The following is a 22,902-nucleotide window of genomic DNA, read 5'->3' on the forward strand; positions in this document are numbered from 1 at the left end:
CCACAGTCACCAGATCTCGATCAAATAGAGCACATTTGGGATATGGTGGAACGGAAGATTTGCATCATGAATGTGCAGCTTATAAATCTGCAGCAACTGCATGTTATCATATCAATATGATAACATGCAGTACCTTGTTGAATCTATGACATGAAGGATTATGGCAGTTCTGAAAGCAAAAGCCTAATAAAGTGGCCGGTGAGTGTATACAGGGCTGGTGGTGGGCTGGGCAGGTTGATAAAATTTCGAGTTCAAAATCCCATGTATATATATATATATATATATATATATATATATATATATATATATATATATATATATATATATATATATATATATATATATATATATATATATATAAAATTTTAATTATTCTTATATCATTATTTAATGACAAGAATTAAATCCACAAATTTCAGGCACATGTTCAAATGTTCTAAAAAAGAATAATATCTTTGATATTAACTATGGCTTACATAAAATACAAACAAAACAGAAAGTTGTATTAGTTTTATTAAAAATACCATTAAGTTTAAACATCTATTCATACAAATCACCCACTTAAATAAATGTAAAATAATACATTCATCCATTGCAGGAAGCCAAATGTATTTCAGAGCTACTTTTACCACTCTATAATTATGTATATGGTTTTACATTTAATGTTTTACATTTCAGACACTTCCTTCCTACATTGCATTTAGTGTGACCGGCAATACCACATCCTTTGCAGACATGACAGGATTTGCAAATGCCCAGGGTGATTGACAGAGGTATGACATGGAACATTCAAACACAGATCCTTTTAACGGGATTCTTCCAAATAATCTGCCAGTCTTCAGGAAAATCCATAGGACTGTTTTAAAATGAGCTTCATTTGAGCAAGTCTGTGGGTTTAAGCTGGTGTGCCAGCTAATCTCCAGGCAGTTGTCGGTGGCTGCCCCGTTACGGGTTGACGTTGAGTACGAAACAGATCAGGAGAGGAGCATTTACACCAAATCCTGCTTTACAAAGGGCACACGGCGAGGGAGAGGCCCAAAGTAGCTTTAGCTTGGATTGGATTTCCACACAGCGCATACTCGAGCATTCTCTGCATAAGACAAATGGAGGGTAAACAAAAAGCAAAACAATAAATGTTCAATATCATCACCCACACAAAGAGCACTGGCGACTACGGAAATGTTAACACAATAAGCCACTGTAACCAAACAGCATTTTACTAGCACAATACCTGACAGCGCACTGCTTTATTACTCGCTAAATGAGTTTATTGTAAGGCGTTTATTTTTTTATTTGCACATGCTGGTAGGGGACTAATTAGGCTGTCCATTGGAGTAAGTGAGGCTGGGTTGGTGGTGGGTGGGTGGATGGCATTTCGAGTTCAAAATCCCACAACAACCTATGCAGCCTCAGAGGTACTTCTTCGGGGAAGCCAAAAAAGGACACATTTTTTACTGTGCAGTCAGAAAAACAAAGTTGCTTTTAAAACGAACCCTCGAAGTTCACTAAATTCCTATAATGAAAACTTCTAACATTCTCGCAACGCCTCCTGTGAGGATTTGCAAGAAATAAGGACAAACAGTGCATCACGATGACTGAAAGTCAATGCGGTGACTCTTTCCGAGCACATCATCAAACAGACACTAGAGTAGATCCTTTGCCCTTTACACATTCCCTCATTCTCTCTGCTTTGTTAGGTGGGGGCAGTCTTAGATTCAAACCACACACACACACACACATGCTGCTTTGAATTTTGGCTTTTTCTCAGTCCTGTTTGACCATAGAATTCTCAGCTGGGTCACAGTAGTGCTTTTTGCCAAGCAGCTTCTTCGCCCTCCAATACAGATCAGTGTTATGTTCTTCACACTGTATTATTGACTGTTGACTGCTGCTTCAACTAGATTCTGGAGCTTGTTCGGTGTTACCAAATAGCATGGGTGCTTGAAACCTGTATGATGTCAACTGTTATTTCTTTCTACTGTGGCCCTTTTTACACTTTCCAAAGCCTTGTTTCTATGTACCTGATATATACAGCGATCAAATCACAAGTTGTCACCGGAGGTGCAATTTTTAAAAAACTTTGTTACACTTAAATTACATTAAATGTTTGTTCAAAGTACTTATTGAAAATTAGCTAAAACTATGACCACCCTTTTTTTTTTTGGACGTTCAACTTATCTAAAGTTGTAGAAACTAATGAGAAGTATGTGAATGAGTGGTAACTGAAATTACTAAAATAATTGTTACACAAAAAAAAAAAAAAAAATCCTGGTTGCTTCAAATTTTTAAACTGAATCAAATAAACTGTATGAGTTCATTGAACTGAAATTATGTTAAGCTTACTTTAAAAAGCTGGCAAATTAATTTAGAACATGATTAACGTAGTTTAATAAGTTACAATAAATTAAAAACATATGCTGTCATGACTAATTGCTCATTTAATTTTTGGAAACCTTGGTGTAGAAACCTTGGTGCACATCGGACTGCAGAGGGAGAAAATCACAAGACATTGTCTCAGAAAAATAATGCATGATATTTCCATCAAATCCAAAACATATACTAAAGAGATGTGTGGCTTTTGACTTATTCATTTACTGTATTGCTCTAGGACTAATTTCATATATGGAACATTCTACCAGAAACGTACATTTTCACTTACTAAAAAAACATGACAGGGCCTGATTTAAAGCTTGTCATCCTCAAAAAAAAAATAAAAAAAAATAAAAAAAAATAAAAAAATAAATAAATAAATAAATAATAATAATAATAATAATAATAATAATAATAAAAAATCATACAAAAACAAGAATAAAACCTTTCAATTCAATATTATAATGCATCCTTGATCACTGTCAGCTTCTTACTGTGAAATGATGTCACTTCGAGTCATAGCCCTAAACGTGTAATGCATGCATTTTATGTTAAATTTAATGCTAATGTGACAGGACTGACAGAAACATGGGGATTTGTAAATTTATTTGCATTATATATTTGTAGGATTTATTTGTAGAATTGTTTTTATAATTTCATGTTTTAAATCAATTGATGTGATTGATAACAACTTAATCTTGCTATTTCTGAAGGTTTTTTCAGAAAACTATTTAAACTGTAGCTTCAATTAGGCTGAGGACAAGGACAATGACAGAGTTTGTACAGTGTAAAGTGTTTTTTTTTTTTTTTTTAAAGAACAACAATCTAAGAACCAAATAAATTATTTCTTTACAGAACAACTCACAGAAAATCAACTATCAGTCCATTTTAGAAATATTTGGGATGAAATATTTTTTATTCACTGTTTTTATTTATTTTATTTCAGGGACAGATAATGTACATTCCTGCTAGAATGTCCCATATTTAATGTCCCATAAATATTAAAATGTTTAGTGTGGTGCATTTTTTACATTACTTAAGTATCTATAACTTTTTGTCAATTTGAGTATTGTAAACTCTTGATGATGGGTAGTAAAGCCCAACATGTCTTCTTTCCAGAGATGCATGAACTGTAAATATAGACCAAATTATTCAGCAACTGTTACTGTTTTAGTTTGGGAAGGTCTTTTTTGAGAAAGTGCTTCTGGCGAAGTACTTGGATTTAGTTTCAACCCCAATTAAACACACCTGAACCAGCTAATCAAGCTCTTTCTAGGTATACTAGAGTTTCAAGCAGGTGTGTTGGAGGAAGTTGGAGCTAAACTATGCAGGACACCGCCCTCCAGAATCGAGTTTGGACAACCCTGCTCTAGACCATAAAGCTCAAGGTGTCTTCTTTCCAATGATACCTATTTTTGTTTGTTTATAGCTCATTGGGCTATTATTAAATTAATACATTAATTTAAAATGTATTTCTAAATTTATTTAAATTTAGGTAGGTGTAAATCTCTATAGGTGAGTGCTGGCTAACACATTAACTTAATTCCTTTATGTTGTCCCAACACAAATTGATTGTGTGGAAACATGTATTTTTTTAAGTGCATTCTTGACTAATTAAGTGTATTTCACTACTCTTCTAGTAAAAGAAAGAAAGAAAGAAAGCATATATATATATATATATATATATATATATATATATATATATATATATATATATATATATATATATATATATAAAGGGAACTTTCTCTATGAACAGAGTCACAAGAAATGCACTTTATGAGTGGATGCATTCAGCTGAACATTTGTTATCTGATCACTCAAATTGTATGTTAACATCCAAGTGTTATATACATTTATTTTCTAATTTGAAATGTAAACTTTAATTTAGCAGCTGCCCTTCAAATTCACAACCTCAATAATGATCTCTTAACTGTACTGCTTGCTGGAAAAAAGAAAGGTTGTTTTAATGAGTAAGGCCAATGTGTCATCATTAATGCAAATGTTTTTGCTAATTTTTGCTAATATTCAGGGCTGTACTAACAGCACATTTCTAAAAAGTCTTTTGTTGTTATCAAGGGTTTTAACATCGATCTAACTGGCCAACTAAATACATTATATAAAACTCAAGAAAGCTGCTATTTGTTAACTTAAAAGGCAGATATGGAAATCAAGCACCAAAACACAAACGCTTTCTCGCATGCAGTGTATTAGAATATGTTGTGTTCAGTTTTTTTTCTGAAAAATAATATGATCATGTTACTTTTTAACACATTTGACACAAACACTAAGACGTGTGCAATATTTTTTAAAGAAACAAAAAGAGGTCAATATAACTTCATTTACAATACAAAGAGCCTATACAATTTTAACACAATCCTGAACATCACCCTAAAACATCACCTTTTTTTAAAAGATGCTCTCTGTGCTGTCAGTCTGATTGTGAAGATGTGATAATGGCTCTATTATAGAGAGAAACAGTTCTCTGTTCTCACTCGTGATATCAAAGTAGAGACTGCCACCATTTTGGCTCAGTATCCTGGCTCACCTGCAGGACGACTTGGGGCCAGATTGACTGACAGTGTGCACTAATGCTCCTTTGGCATTGCTGAAAAAAAAGAGAGAAAAAACAAACAAACTGGATTTGCAATGAGAAGTATGGACACAACTGACCTATTGGTAAGCTCCCTAAAAAATCAGAGATGATAACTGTCTTGACAGTTTCTAAATCGGGCTTAAATAATAAATATGCTATTGAAGGTTATATAAAATATTTTAGCGTACAGATCACAATTCAAGTGAGATAATTTTAATGTTACTAATATCTGTTTTATGTCTTTATTTTATTTTTCATTCATTCATTCATTCATTCATTCATTCATTCATTCATTCTGGCTTAGTCCCTTTATTTAATCACAACCTTGCCTATTTTAGTACTTTTTAACTATGTTTGATTAATTGTATAATTCTTGTATTTTTTTTTTTTTTTTTTAGGTTGTTCAGGGACAACAGATGAAAAATAGCTTTCTGGCTAATTCTGGTGCATTTGCAGAAATGCTAATTACTGTACACTGTCCCTGGTAAATACACAAAAATAAATAAATAAAAATAAATAAATAAAAATCTGGTGTCACCACAGCGGAATGAACCACCAACTTTTCCAGAATATGTTTATGCAGCACATGCCCTTCCAGCTGCAACTTATCACACTGGGAAACAACCATACTCTCCCATTCACATACAAGCACTACTGAAAATTTTACCTATTCTACGTCTTTGGATGTGGGAAAAACCGGAGCACCCAGAGGAAATCCCAACTGACCCAGCCGAGGCTCAAACCAGCAACCTTGCTGTGAGGCAATCATGTTACCCACTGCACCACCACAACGCCTTATTTTAGTTTATTTGTTTGCACAACCTTTAGTAAGCTAATTAATGGCGAATTCCAGTTGTCACCAAGAACACTGTACACATACCCCACTACTGGTTATAATTCAGTAAACTTATATAATTATATATTTGCCAATAACTCGAACACTGTTCTGTTTAAAAACCAACACTTTACAGAAATTGTGTGAAAGATTTTTTAAATAAATGTTTTCATTATAAATCACCTAGTCATAAAAAAACATCCGACTAATCTGAACATTTCCTTTCCCTAACTTTCTCCCTGGCATCTGCAAAGGTGTCGACCACTATTATTTTATTTTATTTTATTTTATTTTATTTTATTTTATTTTATTTTATTTCATTTTATTTTATTATTTTATTTTATTTTATTTTATTTTATTTTATTGACTGCCCCTACATACATACAGTGCATACACAACAGTTGTAACATAGCACTACCAAAAATAAAAGTTACAATACAAATTGACAGGACCCATTTGGTTTCCTGACTAGAAATCCTCACACACACACACACACACACACACACACACACACACACACACACACACACACACACACACACACACACACACACACACACACACACACACACACACACACACACACACACACACACACACACACACACACACACACACACACACACACACACACAAACACTATGATTGAATGATAGCCATACAACACATATTGAAAAAAAAATAATGCAATGATTGTGCTAAATAATAGCTGATTATAAAGCAAAGCAGGTGCTAAAAAATCTAACTTTGTCTTATTTCATCCAGATTTATCTTGATAGACTCGATGGGGATCCCTGAAGTGGCAATTTTACACCAACAGGCTATTTGTGCGCGTGCGTGTGTCAGCGAGTGTAAATGTACTCATCTGAGGCCTCTTCAGATGCTGAAATTCCCCTTCTTTCTAAATAATAGATTTAGAGCATCTGTCTGGTGTTCTGAGGCTTGGATTGATCAGCCAGAGAGACGAAGAAAAAAAAAAAAAAAAGCAGAGTGGTGGAGGGGGGAAAGACGAAAGGAAGCTTTCACTATGTCTCACAGACTCTAACTCTCGTTCTCCATCTTCTTTCCTCTGTCTGTGCCATGTTTCCTGTTCTCCGTTAAGCCTGGAGGGTAGAGGAGGCGACTTATCCTGTCTTTGTGGCAAATTGACAAACAATCTGAATCTAATTACCACCACAATCCTCAGACATGTATTATGAGCGCCACACATCCTGACAGAACGCGAGTAGAAGCACAAAGTGGTATGGCTTGAGAAATATTGCTTCCGCCAGGAAACTTCAAAGCAGAACAGACCGATCCTGTTGGAGATGTTTTCTCTATATTATAAATGTCAGGAGAAAACCTGCGGGTTTGTCACAGAGATTTTAGCCACAACAACCCAGCCCACTTACATGCTGCTGTGGAAATCAACGCCAATCTCTTTTAACTTAGACCAACTTCAGACATCACATAAAAAATAAAGCATTCAAATTCACAATAATGCCTAAGATTTTTTTATTTTTTTATTCAATCACGTCTGAAATATTAGTCTCAACAGAAAATTGCTTGTGACCCGCTAATGGCTTTTCCTCATCAAAATTCAGCATGGTCCTCCCCATGTAACAATGACAAATATCACAGCTCAGACGCATTGACATCTCTCCTGCTCACGCTCAAACTGCGCATACCCATCGCTGGCACAGCCTCTTTTGACTTGTTCTTCAAAGGATTTGTTGCCATGGCAATAGAGAACTCTACCACTTATGGGATGTTTTGCAAAATGATGATATTTCACGCGAGACATTGTATATCTGAGCAGCCTGTCTCTCTGTGTGTGTGTGCTGGTGATAAATTTAAGGCATATGTCTCCAGCCGTTCACCTGTGCTTCCTGTTAAAAACAAGCTACACTGCCATCTAATGGAGTTATTGCTGCTGCTAACTGAAAGCCAGTCTTACAGATACTGAACGTGCTCCTGATATGCTCGAATGTTAGCCTCCACGCAGTTTGTACCACAGCTTTTGAATCTAAAAGGTCTGCCAAGTCCCTCTGAAATCTATAATTCAAGTGCTTTGAGTGTTGTTATCAATATGTTAGATTTAATGTTATCCACAAGCCAGGTCATTACAAAACAAAGAGAAAACCTGACTTTAGAGGAAATGAGCTTTAAAAACTTAAGGGCTCTATTTTAACCATCTGCGTAGGGGCTAGGTCTAAAGGGCATGGCACAAAAGCATTAAGGGCATGTTCAAATCCACTTATGCTATTTTAAGCATGAAAAAATAGTCTCTGCGCCCCAGCGCATGGGCTAACAGGGTTGTGTTTATTCTCTTAATGAGTTATGAGTGTGTTTTGAGCATAACCAATAAAGAGTCTCATCTCCCATTCCTTTTAAAGCCTGATTTATACTTCTGCGTCAGGTGACCGGCGTAACCCACGGCGCATGCAACGCGCGTGGCTGTGCATTTATACTTCTGCGCGCTGTCTCTGTTGGTCTGCATTAACACTTCCGAAACGCTAGTTGGCAGTGAGGTGTAAATGTTCCTCTGTGTCGAGTTTCTTCTCTGCTTTTTTGCGTTTCCTGAACACTTCCGGGATGTACAAGTGGCTCAAACTCACTCATTTTGAGGCAGGAACCGGCGGACGTGCAACAACTTTAACTATGAGGTAAATACAAAACAAAACTTTCCATCCGGAGCTCCTTCACGGGACTCCACAGCTTGTAAACAATCGCTCGCGCCATTCGTGCGGCTCTCGGTCCCGCCCAGACTCGTCAGCGCTACCAAGCCGACCAATCACAGAGCTTACGCTACGCGTCGTTGCGACGTGTAGTTACATTTTTTGAGAGGTGCACGTCAGTGACGGCGACGGCCACGGCGAAGGGCTATGCGTTAGCGCCGTAGCATCCGCCGGCGTTTGACGCAGAAGTATAAATCAGCCTTAAGAGTCAGTTGCAACGGACCATGGCACATTTGCTATTTACATGGTGGCCTTTGTAAGTGTAAAAACTGAACACTTTACTAGCGAGAAAACAGTTAAACAGACCGTCTGCAGTGCGAGGATAAAGAACGAGCCACCTCCATTTGGCCTCTTTACTTTCTCTTTACTTTACTTTTACTCTTTACTCCTTTACTTTCGTGGACAAGGAAATGGTGTTGTACGCACTCCACTGAAGACATCCATCAGCCTACATATTTAATTTAGTTTGTTAAGCGCAAAGATTTGTTTCAAAACTATTTCTAAATTCAGTTCTAATTTCCAGGAAATAAATAAATGAATAATTATATTTTTATAATTTTATAGTTATATCCAAACACATGTCCTGTTCTTATGCCCCATGAAGTGACGCATATATCTCTAAAACCCAACAGGTGGACACATCTAAGCTTGTTTTTATTAAAACAAATATAAATACGCATTTGATCAATAATACTGCTACTAATGATAACATTATGTAAGTGCAAATTGTTATGAATACACTGAAAAAAGACCCCTGAATGCATGGAGGTAGTGGGTTTTGTAACATTTTAATCCAAATTTTTTTTTTCATACGTAAATATATTTGTATATTGCTGTACATCCTGTGTGTATTAAGCAATGTGTAAGCGTTTGAACCCACATATGCGCAGAACTAACATGCTCTGTGCGATTTTTTTATAATCTTAAACAATTGTACAGATATGGCTAATGAGAATGCGCGTTTCTTCACACGCTGTATTGCGGCTGCAAAGGCCATCTTTTCATAAAAAACAAAAAAAAAAAAAAAAAAAAACAATTAGATTCAATTCAATTCCCCTTTTTTTGTATAGCGCTTTTACAATGTAGATTGTGTCAAAGCAGCTTCACATAGAAGATCATAGTAAATTGAAATAGTGTCAGTTCAGTTTTCAGAGTTCAATTTCAGTTCAGTTTAGCTTAAGTCAGTGTGGTTGATTAATCACTACTGAGAGTGAAAACTGTGGTTTAATAATCACTACTGAGAGTCCAAACTGTGGTTTAATAATCACTACTGAGAGTCCATCAGAATCGATGAGCAGCTCTACAGATCCCGAACCATACAAGCCAGTGGCGACAGCAACAAGGAAAAAACTTCACCGATTGGCGAAAGTGAAGAATTAAAAAATTTTGAGAGAAATCAGGCTCAGCTGTGCACGACCATTTCTCCTCTGGCTAAACGTCTTGTGCAGAGCTGCAGTCTAGGCGCCGGAGGCTTGAAGCTGGACATGTCTGTGCTTTAAACAATAGTCACCAGGTGGTGCAAGAAACACCTGCTTTTCCATTGACTCAGTTGTCATGCGTGTTTAGATGCATGTACAGTATTTGTGTGCGAGAGCCCTCGATTCAGCTCCGTCGACGCCTTAAGCAGCTGGGTTTCTTTATTTATTTACTTATTTTGGAGAATGTATTCATATTTGTATTTACATATGAATACAACAGAAATAGTGTTATTTAAATAATTTAAAGATATACAACTATCGTATATAATAAAAATATTAAATAAACCAAAATAAAACAAACAAAAACTATAACGATTAAGAAACATACAGTACAATATAAACAAATTAAACAGTTTTAAGCCATTTTGGACTTAAATTTTACAGAGGCCTTTCTGGAAAAAAAGCATGTAGCATGTCAGACTGCACGAACATGGCTCTCATGTCACACTGTAAGATCTCAGCTGTCATAAAGTCAGACTGAGCAACAATGAAGATGCGCAAAACACGGAAGAAAAGTCCCCTGGAGTTTGACGTCATCCACGACACTTTCACTATCCCGTGTTGAGAAAAGAATTCTCACAGCAAACATAAACAACCTGTAGTGTCAAATTTGCACATGGTGTGTCTCAATAATAAAACCAGGAAGAAAAAAAATGTATTGACATTTCCCCTCGGTCATTTGAATTGTCCCATGGATTGTGTCATCAGATTAGGCGCTACTATTGGTCATTGGATTGACGCTCATCGCAGCTGTTGTCACACTGCAAGAAAGTGTCTGAAATCTTTTAACACTGCCAGAACCTTATCGAAGGGGAAATCTGATCACAACAGGCATTAAACAGCTGTCTGTGAACATGTCAAGCCAAAGATCAAAGATCACAGATTTTAGCCTAGAACAGGGGTGTCAAACTCAATTCCTGGAGGGCCGAAGCCCTGCAGAGTTTAGTTTCAACCCTGCTCTAACACACTTACCTGTAGGTTTCAAACAAGCCTGAAGGACTCAATTAGTTTGATCAGGTGTGTTTATTTAGGGTTGGAACTAAACTGTGCAGAGCTGCGGCCCTTTTGGAACTGAGTTTGACACCTGTGGCCTAGAACTTCAGGAATCTTTTAGGATTTGTCTCAGTTGACAAAATCTTGGCTGACATCTCACAGTGTAAGCAGAGCTGTAGACATGCTTTTAGATGATCAATGGTGCAGTCTATTTCAGTTCTTTAAATAGCAACGTGCCTACAATGTGCCTTAACACGCCTCTATTTTACACCTGCACAACCATGAGTGCATATAGTGGCGCAAATGGATTTGCTGTTTAAGCAATGTGGTGCAAAAAATTAGGATTGCGCTGGTCTGAAAGTAGCAAGACATCACGCCAAACACATACTGCGTCTTATTAAGCCGAGTGTATGATAGTGCCCTAAGTTTCTCACTTCTGTCAACGTGGGCCACCAATCACTTTAGCTTCTCATCAGATGTTCCGGCCAATCAAATTCCCTCTTGTATCTAAAGCATCCCTAGCCTGTTTCTGCTGAAGCTGTTACAGGATTCACCTAAAACGCAATAGGTAACTAATTTAAACTAATGTTTTATTAACAAAGTTTGAGTGGAGCGCGATCAGATAATTAACCTAATTAAATACAAGACGAGCGCAATTAGTAATCAACCAATTCACAGCTGTATACATACAGCTGACTAACCTCAGTTCCTCTTCAATGCTGGAAAATGGTATTCTGGGCTCGGGCCAATATTCCATGCTCAGAGCCCTCCTCTTGGACCGCATGCCAGATATGTATAACCTTTACTCTGTTCAGTATATGCAAGTGTGAACTTGTGAAGTGTACATACAAACTCCTCGCTTACACACATCTATGAAACACTTGTGCATACATATGTGACCCTGGAACACAATAGTCATAAGTTGCACCAGTATATTTCTGGCAATAGCAATAGCAAACTTGTGTGGGTCAAAATTATTGATCTTTCTTTTACGTGAAAATATTGCACAATAATAAATAAAGATAATCATCTTTCTTCGGCTTGGTCCTTTTATTTATCAGGGGTTGCCACAGCGGAATGAACTGTCATCTTATCCAGTATATGTTTTACACAGCGAATGCCCTTCCAGCTACAAACCATCACTGGGAAACACCATATGAAAGTGTATGCGTGTTTCCCAGTGATGGGTTGCAGCTGAAAGAATATCCGCAGTGTGAAACATATGCTGGATAGGTTGGTGGTTCATTCCACTGTGGCGACCCCTGATTAATAAAGGGGGTAAGCTGTGAATGAATGAATGAATAAACTGGGCGTAGTGAATGAGTGTGTGTGAATGTGATAGTCTATTGGTGTTTCCTAGTGCTTGGTTGCAGCTGGAAGGGAATCCGTTGCGAAAAACTTATGCTGGAATAGTTGGTGGTTCATTCCACTGTGGCAACCCCTGATAAATAAGGGACGCAGACTTTAGGGCAAAGAATAAACACGCCAGTTAATTTAGAGCAGTAGCAACCTACCTAGGTAGTGCGTAGTATAATGCAACTCTGTTAGACAACATAATCAGAATAGTCAAACACACCCTGCTCTCAAATCTCTCTGCCAACAACCACATGGATGTGGGAGTCTGTGTTAATGAAACAAGGTAATGAGCTGTGCCAGTGCAAATGCTACGCTGTGTTGTTCTGGACTTCAACCTTGCGGTTATGGACGCTGCCAAACATGAAAGGCAATCAGGCTTGTTAGATGAAGTAAGATCTAATACAGGAGCTTGGCCAGACACATCTTGGGTTGTGATATTCAATTAGAGCAGCAAAAAAAAAAAAAAAAATGTTATGATTAGCTTGACTTGAAATTGAATATCTGCCAACGTGGGCTGCATAAACGGATAATGTGGTATTGTGACGCAACCGCTGTGAACGCGACCGTGTCACACATGACAACGCAGGGAGTGATTAATAGTAACTGAAAAGCAATAAAGCACACACTGATTCACACACACACATGCGTTAGCTGTACATTATTCGTGTGGTTATCTGTTGTTGGGCTTCATTTTGCCACACAATCACACAAAAGTGAAGGTACAGCTTGTTCGGTTCTCCGAGAACAGGATGGTAAAGATACAGAGAGTGCGATGGAGATGAATTTAATAGGGGCTTCTCGAACAGTGGCTTGTCACCTGTATTTGTACTGGTGCTAATGCTGTGGCTGTGTGATAGGCTTGAAAGGGTAGATGGAGGAAAAATAGTAAATCCTCATTATCACAATCATGATCAACATTAAACACAAAACACAAAATAATGTGTATACATTAATGTAAAAAAGCTTAAATTAAATTAAGAGCTTATTTAAAATTTAATATTTATATTAAATCTATATTAATATTTCCATACTGCAAAAAATGCTGGGTTTTACACAAACGATGTGTGCTGAGGCAACATGAAGGAATTAACTTTAATTGTTTTTTACAAATTTAAGTCGAAACAACATAAAATATTTAAGTTGACAAAAAACTTACAAATTTTGTCGTTTCAGCTCATTTTGTAAAAGTATTTTGAATAGCAAACATTTTGTAGTGTAATGTCTATTTATTTACACTGTAAAAAAATGCAGGGTTCCATGCTGTTCATTGATGTTGTTCCAACACAATTTAGTTTTACCTGTTAAGACAAATATAAGTTTTGAACACAAAACTATTACATTGTCCCATTTTTTTTTTCAAAAGTTGTCTCAGCTCATTTTAAATAAGTAGATTTTGTATTTAAGTGTAGAATACACTAATATTTATATATATATATATATATATATATATATATATATATATATATATATATATATATATAAACAAACAAACAAACAAATAAATAAATATAATTTTTATGTGAACTTTTTTTTTACAGTGAAAATAAATGAAATACAAAGGCATGTGTTTTTCTTGTAAGTTCAGAAGCTATTAGTTAAAAAGTTAGTAAACTCATTGCCTTCAATATATTAAGTAAATGTACTATGTGCATAATTAGAACTGTTAAGCTCTCTTAACATAATTTTTAGTTACAACAGAAATAAATAAAATAAAATAAAAATAAAATAAAAATACTACCTGTAAATATACAACTTATATATATATATATATATATATATATATATATATATATATATATATATATATATATATATATATATATATATATATATATATATATATATATATACACTTTAATAAAATAAAGCTAGGAAGAATCAAAAAGGGTTTTTCACAGTGATGGCCCATCAAACCTTTTAGGTAAATGTTCTCAAAATAATTAGTTTTCATAGTATTAACAATATTTTAACAATCAAAAGATTTTTTTTTTTTTCACTGCAAAAAAATAAATAAATAAATAAATAAATAAAAAAAATTAAAAAACAATAATGAAATACCACACTATTTATTAGTCTTATACACAAAAACGCTCATTTTAATTAGTAAAAAATAATAATAATAATAATAAAAATCAAACAAAATGTTTTACAAATGCTTAAAAATATTACAACTTGCACTGAAACAAAACAGAAATAAATTAAATTTAAATAAAATTTTATTCTGGAACATGTTTTTTTTTTATAAATTAAACATGAAACAAATTAAATTAAACAAAGCAAAACAAAACTAAAATGAATTAAATTAAAAATAAAAATTTTCCAAAAATATAAATAAAATAAAATAAAATTCAATTAAAAATTTTATTAAGTTCTGGAACATTTGTCAAAATATTAAATAAATTAAAATAAAATAAATGATTATGTAATAAATAATGTTAACAACATTTTCACAATCTAAATAATGATTTTTCCACGGCAAAAAACAACACAAAATTAAACATTAATTATGGAATTAAAAGTTTCCATAGCTGCCAATAATGCCAACAAAGAACCTTTATTGTCAAGACTGTACCAATGCAAAAAGCTCAAGTTGGTAATTTTCAGTTTTAGATTAACTATATCTTTAAAACTTAAAAGAAAGCCATCTCTGATCTCATGCACTCTGCACTTTATACCGAAGGCCAAAAGGACCCAAGGACGTTTTCTAAAAGCGCAGACAAATGCAATGGCTTTTTCCAAAGTTGGCCCTGCTCCTGACCCTACAGGAGTCGAATAAAACTGTGTACGAGTTGGAAGGATGAGGAGTTATACAAGAGGTATTAAACAAGATTACACCAGACGGATGTGTCGACGCTCTGTAGGGGGTGGAGAATGGGTGAAGATGGCATTTTACTTCTATAAATCACAGTTAACAAGAAAAAAACCAGCACACACTTTCCGTATTAGTGGATTTTGCAGTGGAAGTGTTAGCATTTATTCCGCATTGACATAATTACCATGGCATACTGTAGTTGTGTTTTCATCAGGCAGGATGTGAGAAAACAAAACGTCTCAAACTCAAAGCTCTATTTTCCGCTTCCAGAGAATGGCAGCTGAATACATTACTGACAGTTTATATTTCCAAGTGTGTCTCAGAGACGCCCGTAAGTGGTTATCAAGCTAGTCTGGTAAGCAAGGACACTCGTGTTTAAGAGCATCTAGAGAAATGGCTGAACAGCAGATGTAAAACATAATTACATATTATTTCATCTTGACCTTGCTAAAGTCCTTTGTACCTGTATATCATTTTCGGTCCGCATAATGCCTCATTGTTTAAGGGAATGTTGCTAATGGTAAGTTAAAGAATGCAGATGCTGAAATGCCACATAGATGAACAAAAATGTGTCCTAATCACCGCTGTTTAATTTAATTAGAATTAATTGTCGGAAAAATGAAGTGACTGTAATAACTGATGTATGCTTGGTGATACTAATGGATGAATCTAGTTTGTTATTTTTTCCTTATATGAGTTGGTTTTAAAGGTTTCATGAAATTAAATAAAGATTTTTAGATGTTAGCATCAGTATTGTTAATGTTTAGGATATCTATAAGTTAGTGTGCCCCAAAACAGTGACAAAATCTGCATTTAGAAGAAATAAAACTGATATAAACATGTAAAGCTTGTACTTTGACACTTCAACGGTTTTATTCACGTTGCCTCATTTTTCAATTTGTCTAGTATAGTATCTGACATACCTCTTGCCCAAATCCATCCATCCATCTGTCCATCCATTCATCCATCCATCCATCCATCCATCCATCCATCCATCCATCCGACTAAATCAATCTATCTATCTATCTATCTATCTATCTATCTATCTATCTATCTATCTATCTATCTATCTATCTATCTATCTATCTATCTATCTATCTATCTATCTATCTATCTATCTATCTATCTATCTATCTATCTATTTATCTATCTATCTATCTTTATCACTAAATGCAAATCCATCCATCCATCCACCCATCAATCTATCTATGATTAAATGTATATCCATTTATTAATCCATCCATCCATGTATATGACCATGTAAATCCATCCATCCACCCACTCACCTATCCATCCACTCACTCACCCAACCATCCACACACCCACCTACTTACCCATCCATCCATCCATCCATCCATCCATCCATCCATCCATCCATCCATCCATCCATCCATCCATCCATCCATCCATCCGACTAAATGTAAATCCATCTATTAATCCAACATCTATCCATGTATGTCAATATAAATCCATCCATCCATCCACTCACCCAACCATCCAATCATCCATCGATCCATCCATCCATCCAATCTATCTATCTGACGAAATGCAAATCCATCAATCCATCTATCTTTATCACTAAATGCAAATCCATCCATCCATTCATCCATCCATCTATCCGACTACATGCAAATCCATAAATCCATCTATCTTTATCACTAAATGCAAATCCATCCATCTATCCATTCATCCACCCATCCATCCATCCATATGATTAAATGTAAATCCATCTATTAATCCATCCATCTATATAACAATGTAAATCCATTCATTCAGTCATCCATCCACCCACTCACCTACCTATCCATCAATCCATCCCACTTAATCAATCAATCCATCCATCCATCCATCCATCCATCCATCCATCCATCCATCCATCCATCTATATGATTACATTTATATCCATCAATGAATCCATCCATCTATATGTAAATCCATCTATCCTTCCATCAATCTATATTTTGTTTTTGTTTGTTTGTGTTTGCTAATTGACCTTGAGTCTGTAAATAAAGTTTGAATGAATATTCCGACATGTCTTGGTTTGGCCAGTATGACGCGAGTCGCCCGTCATTTGATTTAGCAATTTATTTACCGCCGTCCCCGGTGACCACGCATAAACCAGACCTGCAGGATAGCTTTCAATATGTTTGGTAAAAGAAACAACAAATTGGCAGTTTGGAGAACTTATAAGCACATCATTATTCTTCAGTAAATAGGGAGCAGAGGAAGGGTGAATGCCTCTTCTTTCACAGTCAGCCACGCATGGCGGAGGTAATCACACTTTCATTTCCAGCCCTAACAGTGTGCCATGCTTTAATGATTTTAATCAAACTCATTCACTCACTCTTTCAATAAACAAATATGAAGAGTCTGTTTTGATTTGCTTTCTTTTTTTACCTCGCCGAGAAGCCAAGGGAACATTAGAGGCGTGTTAGGAATTATCAAAAATGTTTGCGTGTGTGTTTGTGTGTGCGCGGAATACATGATAATGCTATAATATGAACCAATCATTCTGCATCCACTGGTGGTTCATCTTTTATTTTGGAGTTTCATTATGACCGGGGATTTATGTGTTCTTTTTGTGTACCGTATGATTGTGTGGTACTCATCTTGAAACACTCGACACACTAAATACGTTTCAGGAAGAAAAGCATTATCTAGGAAGAACGTTCGAGGTTACTAAAGTAACCCTTCGTTCCCCGAGGAGGGGAACGGAAGCACTATAAGTGGATTTGATTGTAAAATCCACGCATTGGGAGGTTTGGTTCAGAAGCTACTCGTCTGAAAGAGTATTGAACGGGCCTTGAAGCCTGCGCAGGTGAGCGGCATAAGCAATCAACTGAGTATATAAGCTCACCTGGCGCCAGCAGACGCTATCCTTTTTAAGCTGAAGAGACTTTCAACAGCTAAGGGACAGTCATTATGGCGACGGAGTATAGTGCTTCCGTTCCCCTCCTCGGGGAACGAAGGGTTACTTTAGTAACCTCGAACGTTCCCCTTCGGGGGGAACTTCAGCACTATAAGTGGATTTGATTGTAAAATCCACGCATTGGGAGCCCATTGAAAGCGCCATAATGACTGCACCTTACCAACACCCCCGATGAGGAGATAGTCAAGCAAGCGTGACGCACCCACATCATGGGGGGCGCGGTCCTCCAACGTGTCCCTGGCCCTAATTTATCCTACTTCAACAGAAGTTTTACGGATTTATATATATTTTTTTGGGAAGTCGTGAGCATCTAGATAATTCTAGGAAAATACGACAGTACGTTGGGAAGCGTGCAATCCCGATAGGGAGGACGCTGCGGAGGCCATCCGTTACCCAAGGGGGGATAGATGGCAGAATTTACATATGGACTAGCCCTAAAAAGGGGGAGTACGCATAGCAAAAGAGTGGTTAGCGGGGAGGGAAGACACGGGTCCGCCCAGGGGGGGACTTAACCGTGGCTGAATAAGCATATGGGATCGCCTAGTGGGGACCAGGCATAGCAGGCACCTTTACCCAAAACGCGGGCTGACCAGCGGGCAGACCTACAACGTAGTGGGCCAGCAAGTGACTCCTCCGCTGAGTCAGTGCTGGGGGCCACGGAGGAATCTGCAGGGCTCACCTGACGGGGAACTTTACTGACAGATAAAAAGGCGCACGTATCTCCGTGTTAGGGAAAATGGCGCAGCAAGCGTGTTTCAACACCCTACCGAATTGTTTCCTCAATCACCAAGGGTTACCTAATACCCTTGAGGAAACCGGCTCCACTCGCAGATTGTAAAACCTTGCAAATGTGTTGGGTGTCACCCAGCCCGCAGCTCTACAGATGTCTGTTAGAGGGGCGCCGCGTGCGTGCGCTCGAGAGGATGCGAAGCTCCGAGTGGAGTGCGCACGCGCTCTCGGGGGACGCGGCTCATCTCGGCTCTGATAGTGAAAGAAGGCATCCACAATCTAGTGGGAACTTATTTCGGTACGGCACTTCCTTGCTGCCGACCGCTATAACAGACGAAGAGCTGCTCAGATGATCTAAACTCTGAGTGCGGTCCGGATAATACGCAAAACGCGAACTGGACAATAAATAAGGGCTGGGTCTGCCTCCTCCGAGGGCAGCGCTTGCAGGCTCACTACCTCGTATTAAAACGGAGTGGTAGGAACCTTGGGCACATATCGCGGGCGGGGTCTCATACGTGAGAGAAGCCAGCCCAATTACAGGCACGAGTCACTGACTGAAAAATGCCTCCGGGTCCCCGACCCTCTAATCGATATCAACGCGACCAGCAGAGCTGTCTTCAGGGACAGAAAGATACTGAGTCGAGGATCGAAGGGATCTGACGCGGCTTGTGTAGCGAGGGCGAGATCCTAAGAGGGCATGAGAGGGGGCGGGGTGGATTAATTCGCTTAACGCCCCTGAGGAACCGGATGATGAGGTTATGCGTTCCCACGGTGCCGCCAGCCACCGCGTTATGAGAGCGGAGATGGCAGCCACGTAACCTTGAGTGTGGAGGGCGACAGCCTGCTCTCCAGCTTCTCTCGGCGTAAAGAAAGCACAACGCTGATCTGGCAAATTACGGGGGTCTTCTCAGCGAGAGACACACCATTCAGTGAATAGACTTCACGTCAGGGCATAGGCGCGCTCGGGGACGGGGCTCTAGCCCGAGTGACGGTATTAGCCACCGCAATCGGAGGTTACCTAAGTCTTCCTCGCGTCTAAAAATCTCCAAAGATCGGCGAGGGTGCCAGGTGGTGCCCTGTCCCTGAGAGAGTAGGTGCTCTCTCGAAGGGACTGCCAGGGGAGGGCTATCGCGAGGGAGAGCTCTGACATCCAGGTCCGGTTGAGCCAGAGGGGCGCAACCAGCAACCTGTTCCTCGTCCTCCCTGACCATGCACAGTAACTGCGCGAGCAGGCTCACTGGGGGAAACGCGTATTGCGCGTGCCCCGAGGCCAGCTGTAAGCCAGTGCATCCGTGCCGAGAGCGCTCGGTCAGGGAAAGAACAACTGGCAATGAGCGATCTCGGGGGAAGCAACAGATCGATCTGGGCTTCCCCGAATCGCGCCCATATCAGCTGAACAGACTCGGGGTGGAGTCTCCATGCTCCAGGACGCAAGGCTGCCGTGAGAGCGCATCGGCTGCACGGTTGAGCTTGCCTGAATATGAATGGCGTGCAGCGATTCAGCCGCGGATGACTCCAGAGGAGCAGACGGCGGGCGAGCTGAGACATGCGGCGAGAGCGCATACCCCCTATACGGCTGATATACGCCACCGCCGCCGTACTGTCCGTCCTGACCAGCACGTGTTGCCGCTCCAGCACCGGAAAAAAACGGTGGAGAGCGAGGAACACTGCCAACAGCTCCAAGCGATATGCCAATGCAACTGGGTACCTTTCCACAGGTCCGCAGCCGCATGCCCGCAACGCACAGCCCCCCAGCCCGTGTTGGAAGCGTCTGCTGAAACGACAACAAGACTGGACGCCTGTTCTAGAGACACCCAGGCCTGTAGGAACGAGGGGTCGCTCCAAGGGCTGAGGGCGCGGCGACACAGCGCAGTAACAGATACTCGGTGTGCGCGCGCGTGCCATGCGCGTCTGGGGACTCGATCGTGAAGCCAGTGCTGAAGTGGTCTCATATAGAATAATCCGAGCGGCATGAAGCGGCTGCGGATGCCATATGCCCCAGGAGCCTCTGAAATAGTTTCAGTGGGACCACTATTTTACTGTCGAGCTCTCTCAGACAGTACAGCATCAGCTGAGCGCGCTCTCCGGAGAGGCGCGCTGCCATGGTGACCGAGTCCAGCTCCAGCCCGAGAGAAGAGATCCTCTGCACGGGGGCGAGTTTGCTCTTTTCTCGGTTGACCTGAAACCCCCACAGGTGGAAGTGCCAGAGCACTTTGTCTCTGTGCATAATCAACTCATAATCAAAGAGAGGGCAAATTCAGCCAGTCGTAAGAAATTGAGTATGCAGATGCCCGCGAGCCGAAGGGGCGCTGAGGCACCCTCCGCGGGCTTGGTGAGGACCCGCGGAGACAGAGAGAGCCCGAAGGGGAGGGCTTTGTATTGCCAAGCTCGACCTTCAAACGCAAACCGCAGAAACTGTCGGTGGCGAGGAAGAGTGGAGACATGGAAATACGCGTCCATCAGGTCTAATGCTGCAGACCAACCCAGAGGACGAACGCACCGGAGGATGCGCTTCTGCGTTAGCATTCTGAACGGCAGCTTGTGCAGGCAGCGGTTCAAAACGCGCAGATCTAGGATTGGCCGTAACCCACCGCTCTTTTTGGGCACGATGAAGCGTGGGCTGTAAAACCTGCTCTCCATCTCGGCTGGAGTGAGCGGCTCGATTGCATCCTTCGCCAGGAGGACAGCAATCTCCTCTCGCAAGACAGGGGCGGACAGGGGGCTGACCCTGGTGAATACACACCCGTGACTTGGGGGGCCGTTTCGCGAACTGAATCGCATAGCCGAGTCTGATTGTGCGTATGAGCCACCGCGAAGAGCTGGCCCGCGCTAACCAGGCAGGCAGAGCTCTCGCTAATGGACTCATCGCTACAATCGCTGACGTACCAGCAGTGGGGCAGCGCGGAGTGGGTGTGCTGATCCGGGAAGCTCGCGGGTCCCACGGAAAAGCTGGAGGTGAGATATTTGCTCTCACTCCAAACCCGAGCTCCGGAGGGGAGGCTCGAGGGGTGGGAGAAAGGAGACCGTCCTCCCAGCGCTCGTGAGCCACTGGCGAAACGCACCGAATCTGCAAGCTAGAAAGCATAGCGTCCCAGACTGGCAGATTTCGGGCTGTCACATCTGGGGAAGTGAAAAGTGCCCTTTCATAATGTTTTCATGGCAGTAAAAAGTGCCGTTGGAAATGGGGCCCCGCCCTCCAGCGGGGAAAGAGCAAGTTCCCTCTTCTCCAGATGGCCTGTCCCAGGGGCGCTTCGCGGTCCGTTGCCGGACTTAGCGGCGTTCTGGGCAGGGGGGCTGCCTGCTTCCGAGGTGCCCGACGCGCTCGCTTCGCCGAAGGCGTGTGCGGGGGCGGAGCAGCTCTCGTAGGCGGGCGCCTTCGGCGAGGAGCAGGTATGAATGGCACGGCGGGCGGAGCGGGCTACGGACCGCCGATAAGACATCACCCACCAACTGCTCTCTCACCGCCTTGAATTCCTGGGTGAATTCACAGACAGTGTCGCCGAACCTGGCTGGGGATATGGGGAAGTCAAGAAAGCGGACTTTGTCGACTTTGCGCATATCAGCCAGGGGTGGCGCTCCTGGACCACTAATGTGGACATCGTCCTCCCCAACGCACACGCAGCGGACTCAGTAGTCCGAAGAGCTAAGTCGGCGGCGGTGCGAAGCTCGTAAGCCTGGGTTGGACCCACCCTCGTGCAGCTCGGCCAGCGCCTGCGCTTGGTAGCGCTGGTAGGTGGCTATCGCATGCAAGGCGGAAGCAGCCTGGCCCGCAGCTATGTAAGCTCTAGCTCCGAGGGAGGTAGATAACTTACAGGCTTTGGATGGGAGACGAGGCGAACCCGCCAAGAAGAGGCGCCGCGCGGATTTACCGCCATCGCGCACTCAACCTGAGGAATCGCCACATACCCCCTGGCTGTTTCACCGTCAAGAGTGGTTAGGGTGGAGGAACACGCAGCACGAGCAGAAAAAAGTGCTTTACAAGACCGCGTGAGCCTACTGTGCACCTCCGGGAAGAAGGGAACGCCCCTCTAGTCGGTCCGGCCGCGGAGCTGGGGGATAAACCATCTCCAACCCACGGCCGAAGCAG

At 40.4% G+C, this 22,902-nt stretch overlaps 1 protein-coding gene across 5 annotated transcripts in view; it reads right to left on the minus strand.

Moving 5' to 3' along the window:
* Nucleotides 1-495: 495 nt before the first annotated feature.
* LOC141377471 (uncharacterized) overlaps nucleotides 496-22,902 on the minus strand; it is a 370,516-nt gene continuing 348,109 nt past the window's right edge. For 3 of the 5 annotated variants that reach the window (XR_015507899.1, XR_015507898.1, XR_015507900.1), the window contains one exon: nucleotides 496-1,090. Coding sequence is in view for 1 of the 5 variants with exons in the window: in XM_087282117.1 (XP_087138243.1) it covers nucleotides 1,007-1,090; nucleotides 4,919-4,978 (144 nt within the window). In the remaining 4 variants the exon portion in view is untranslated. Of the gene's footprint in view, nucleotides 1,091-4,918; nucleotides 4,979-22,902 lie in introns of all 5 variants that reach the window. The other 2 variants (XR_015507897.1, XM_087282117.1) reach the window with 2 other exon arrangements.

The sequence above is a fragment of the Danio rerio genome, chromosome 14 (genome assembly GCF_052040795.2).
Source record: "Danio rerio strain M-AB ecotype USA chromosome 14, GRCz13ab, whole genome shotgun sequence".
Taxonomy (NCBI): domain Eukaryota; kingdom Metazoa; phylum Chordata; class Actinopteri; order Cypriniformes; family Danionidae; genus Danio; species Danio rerio.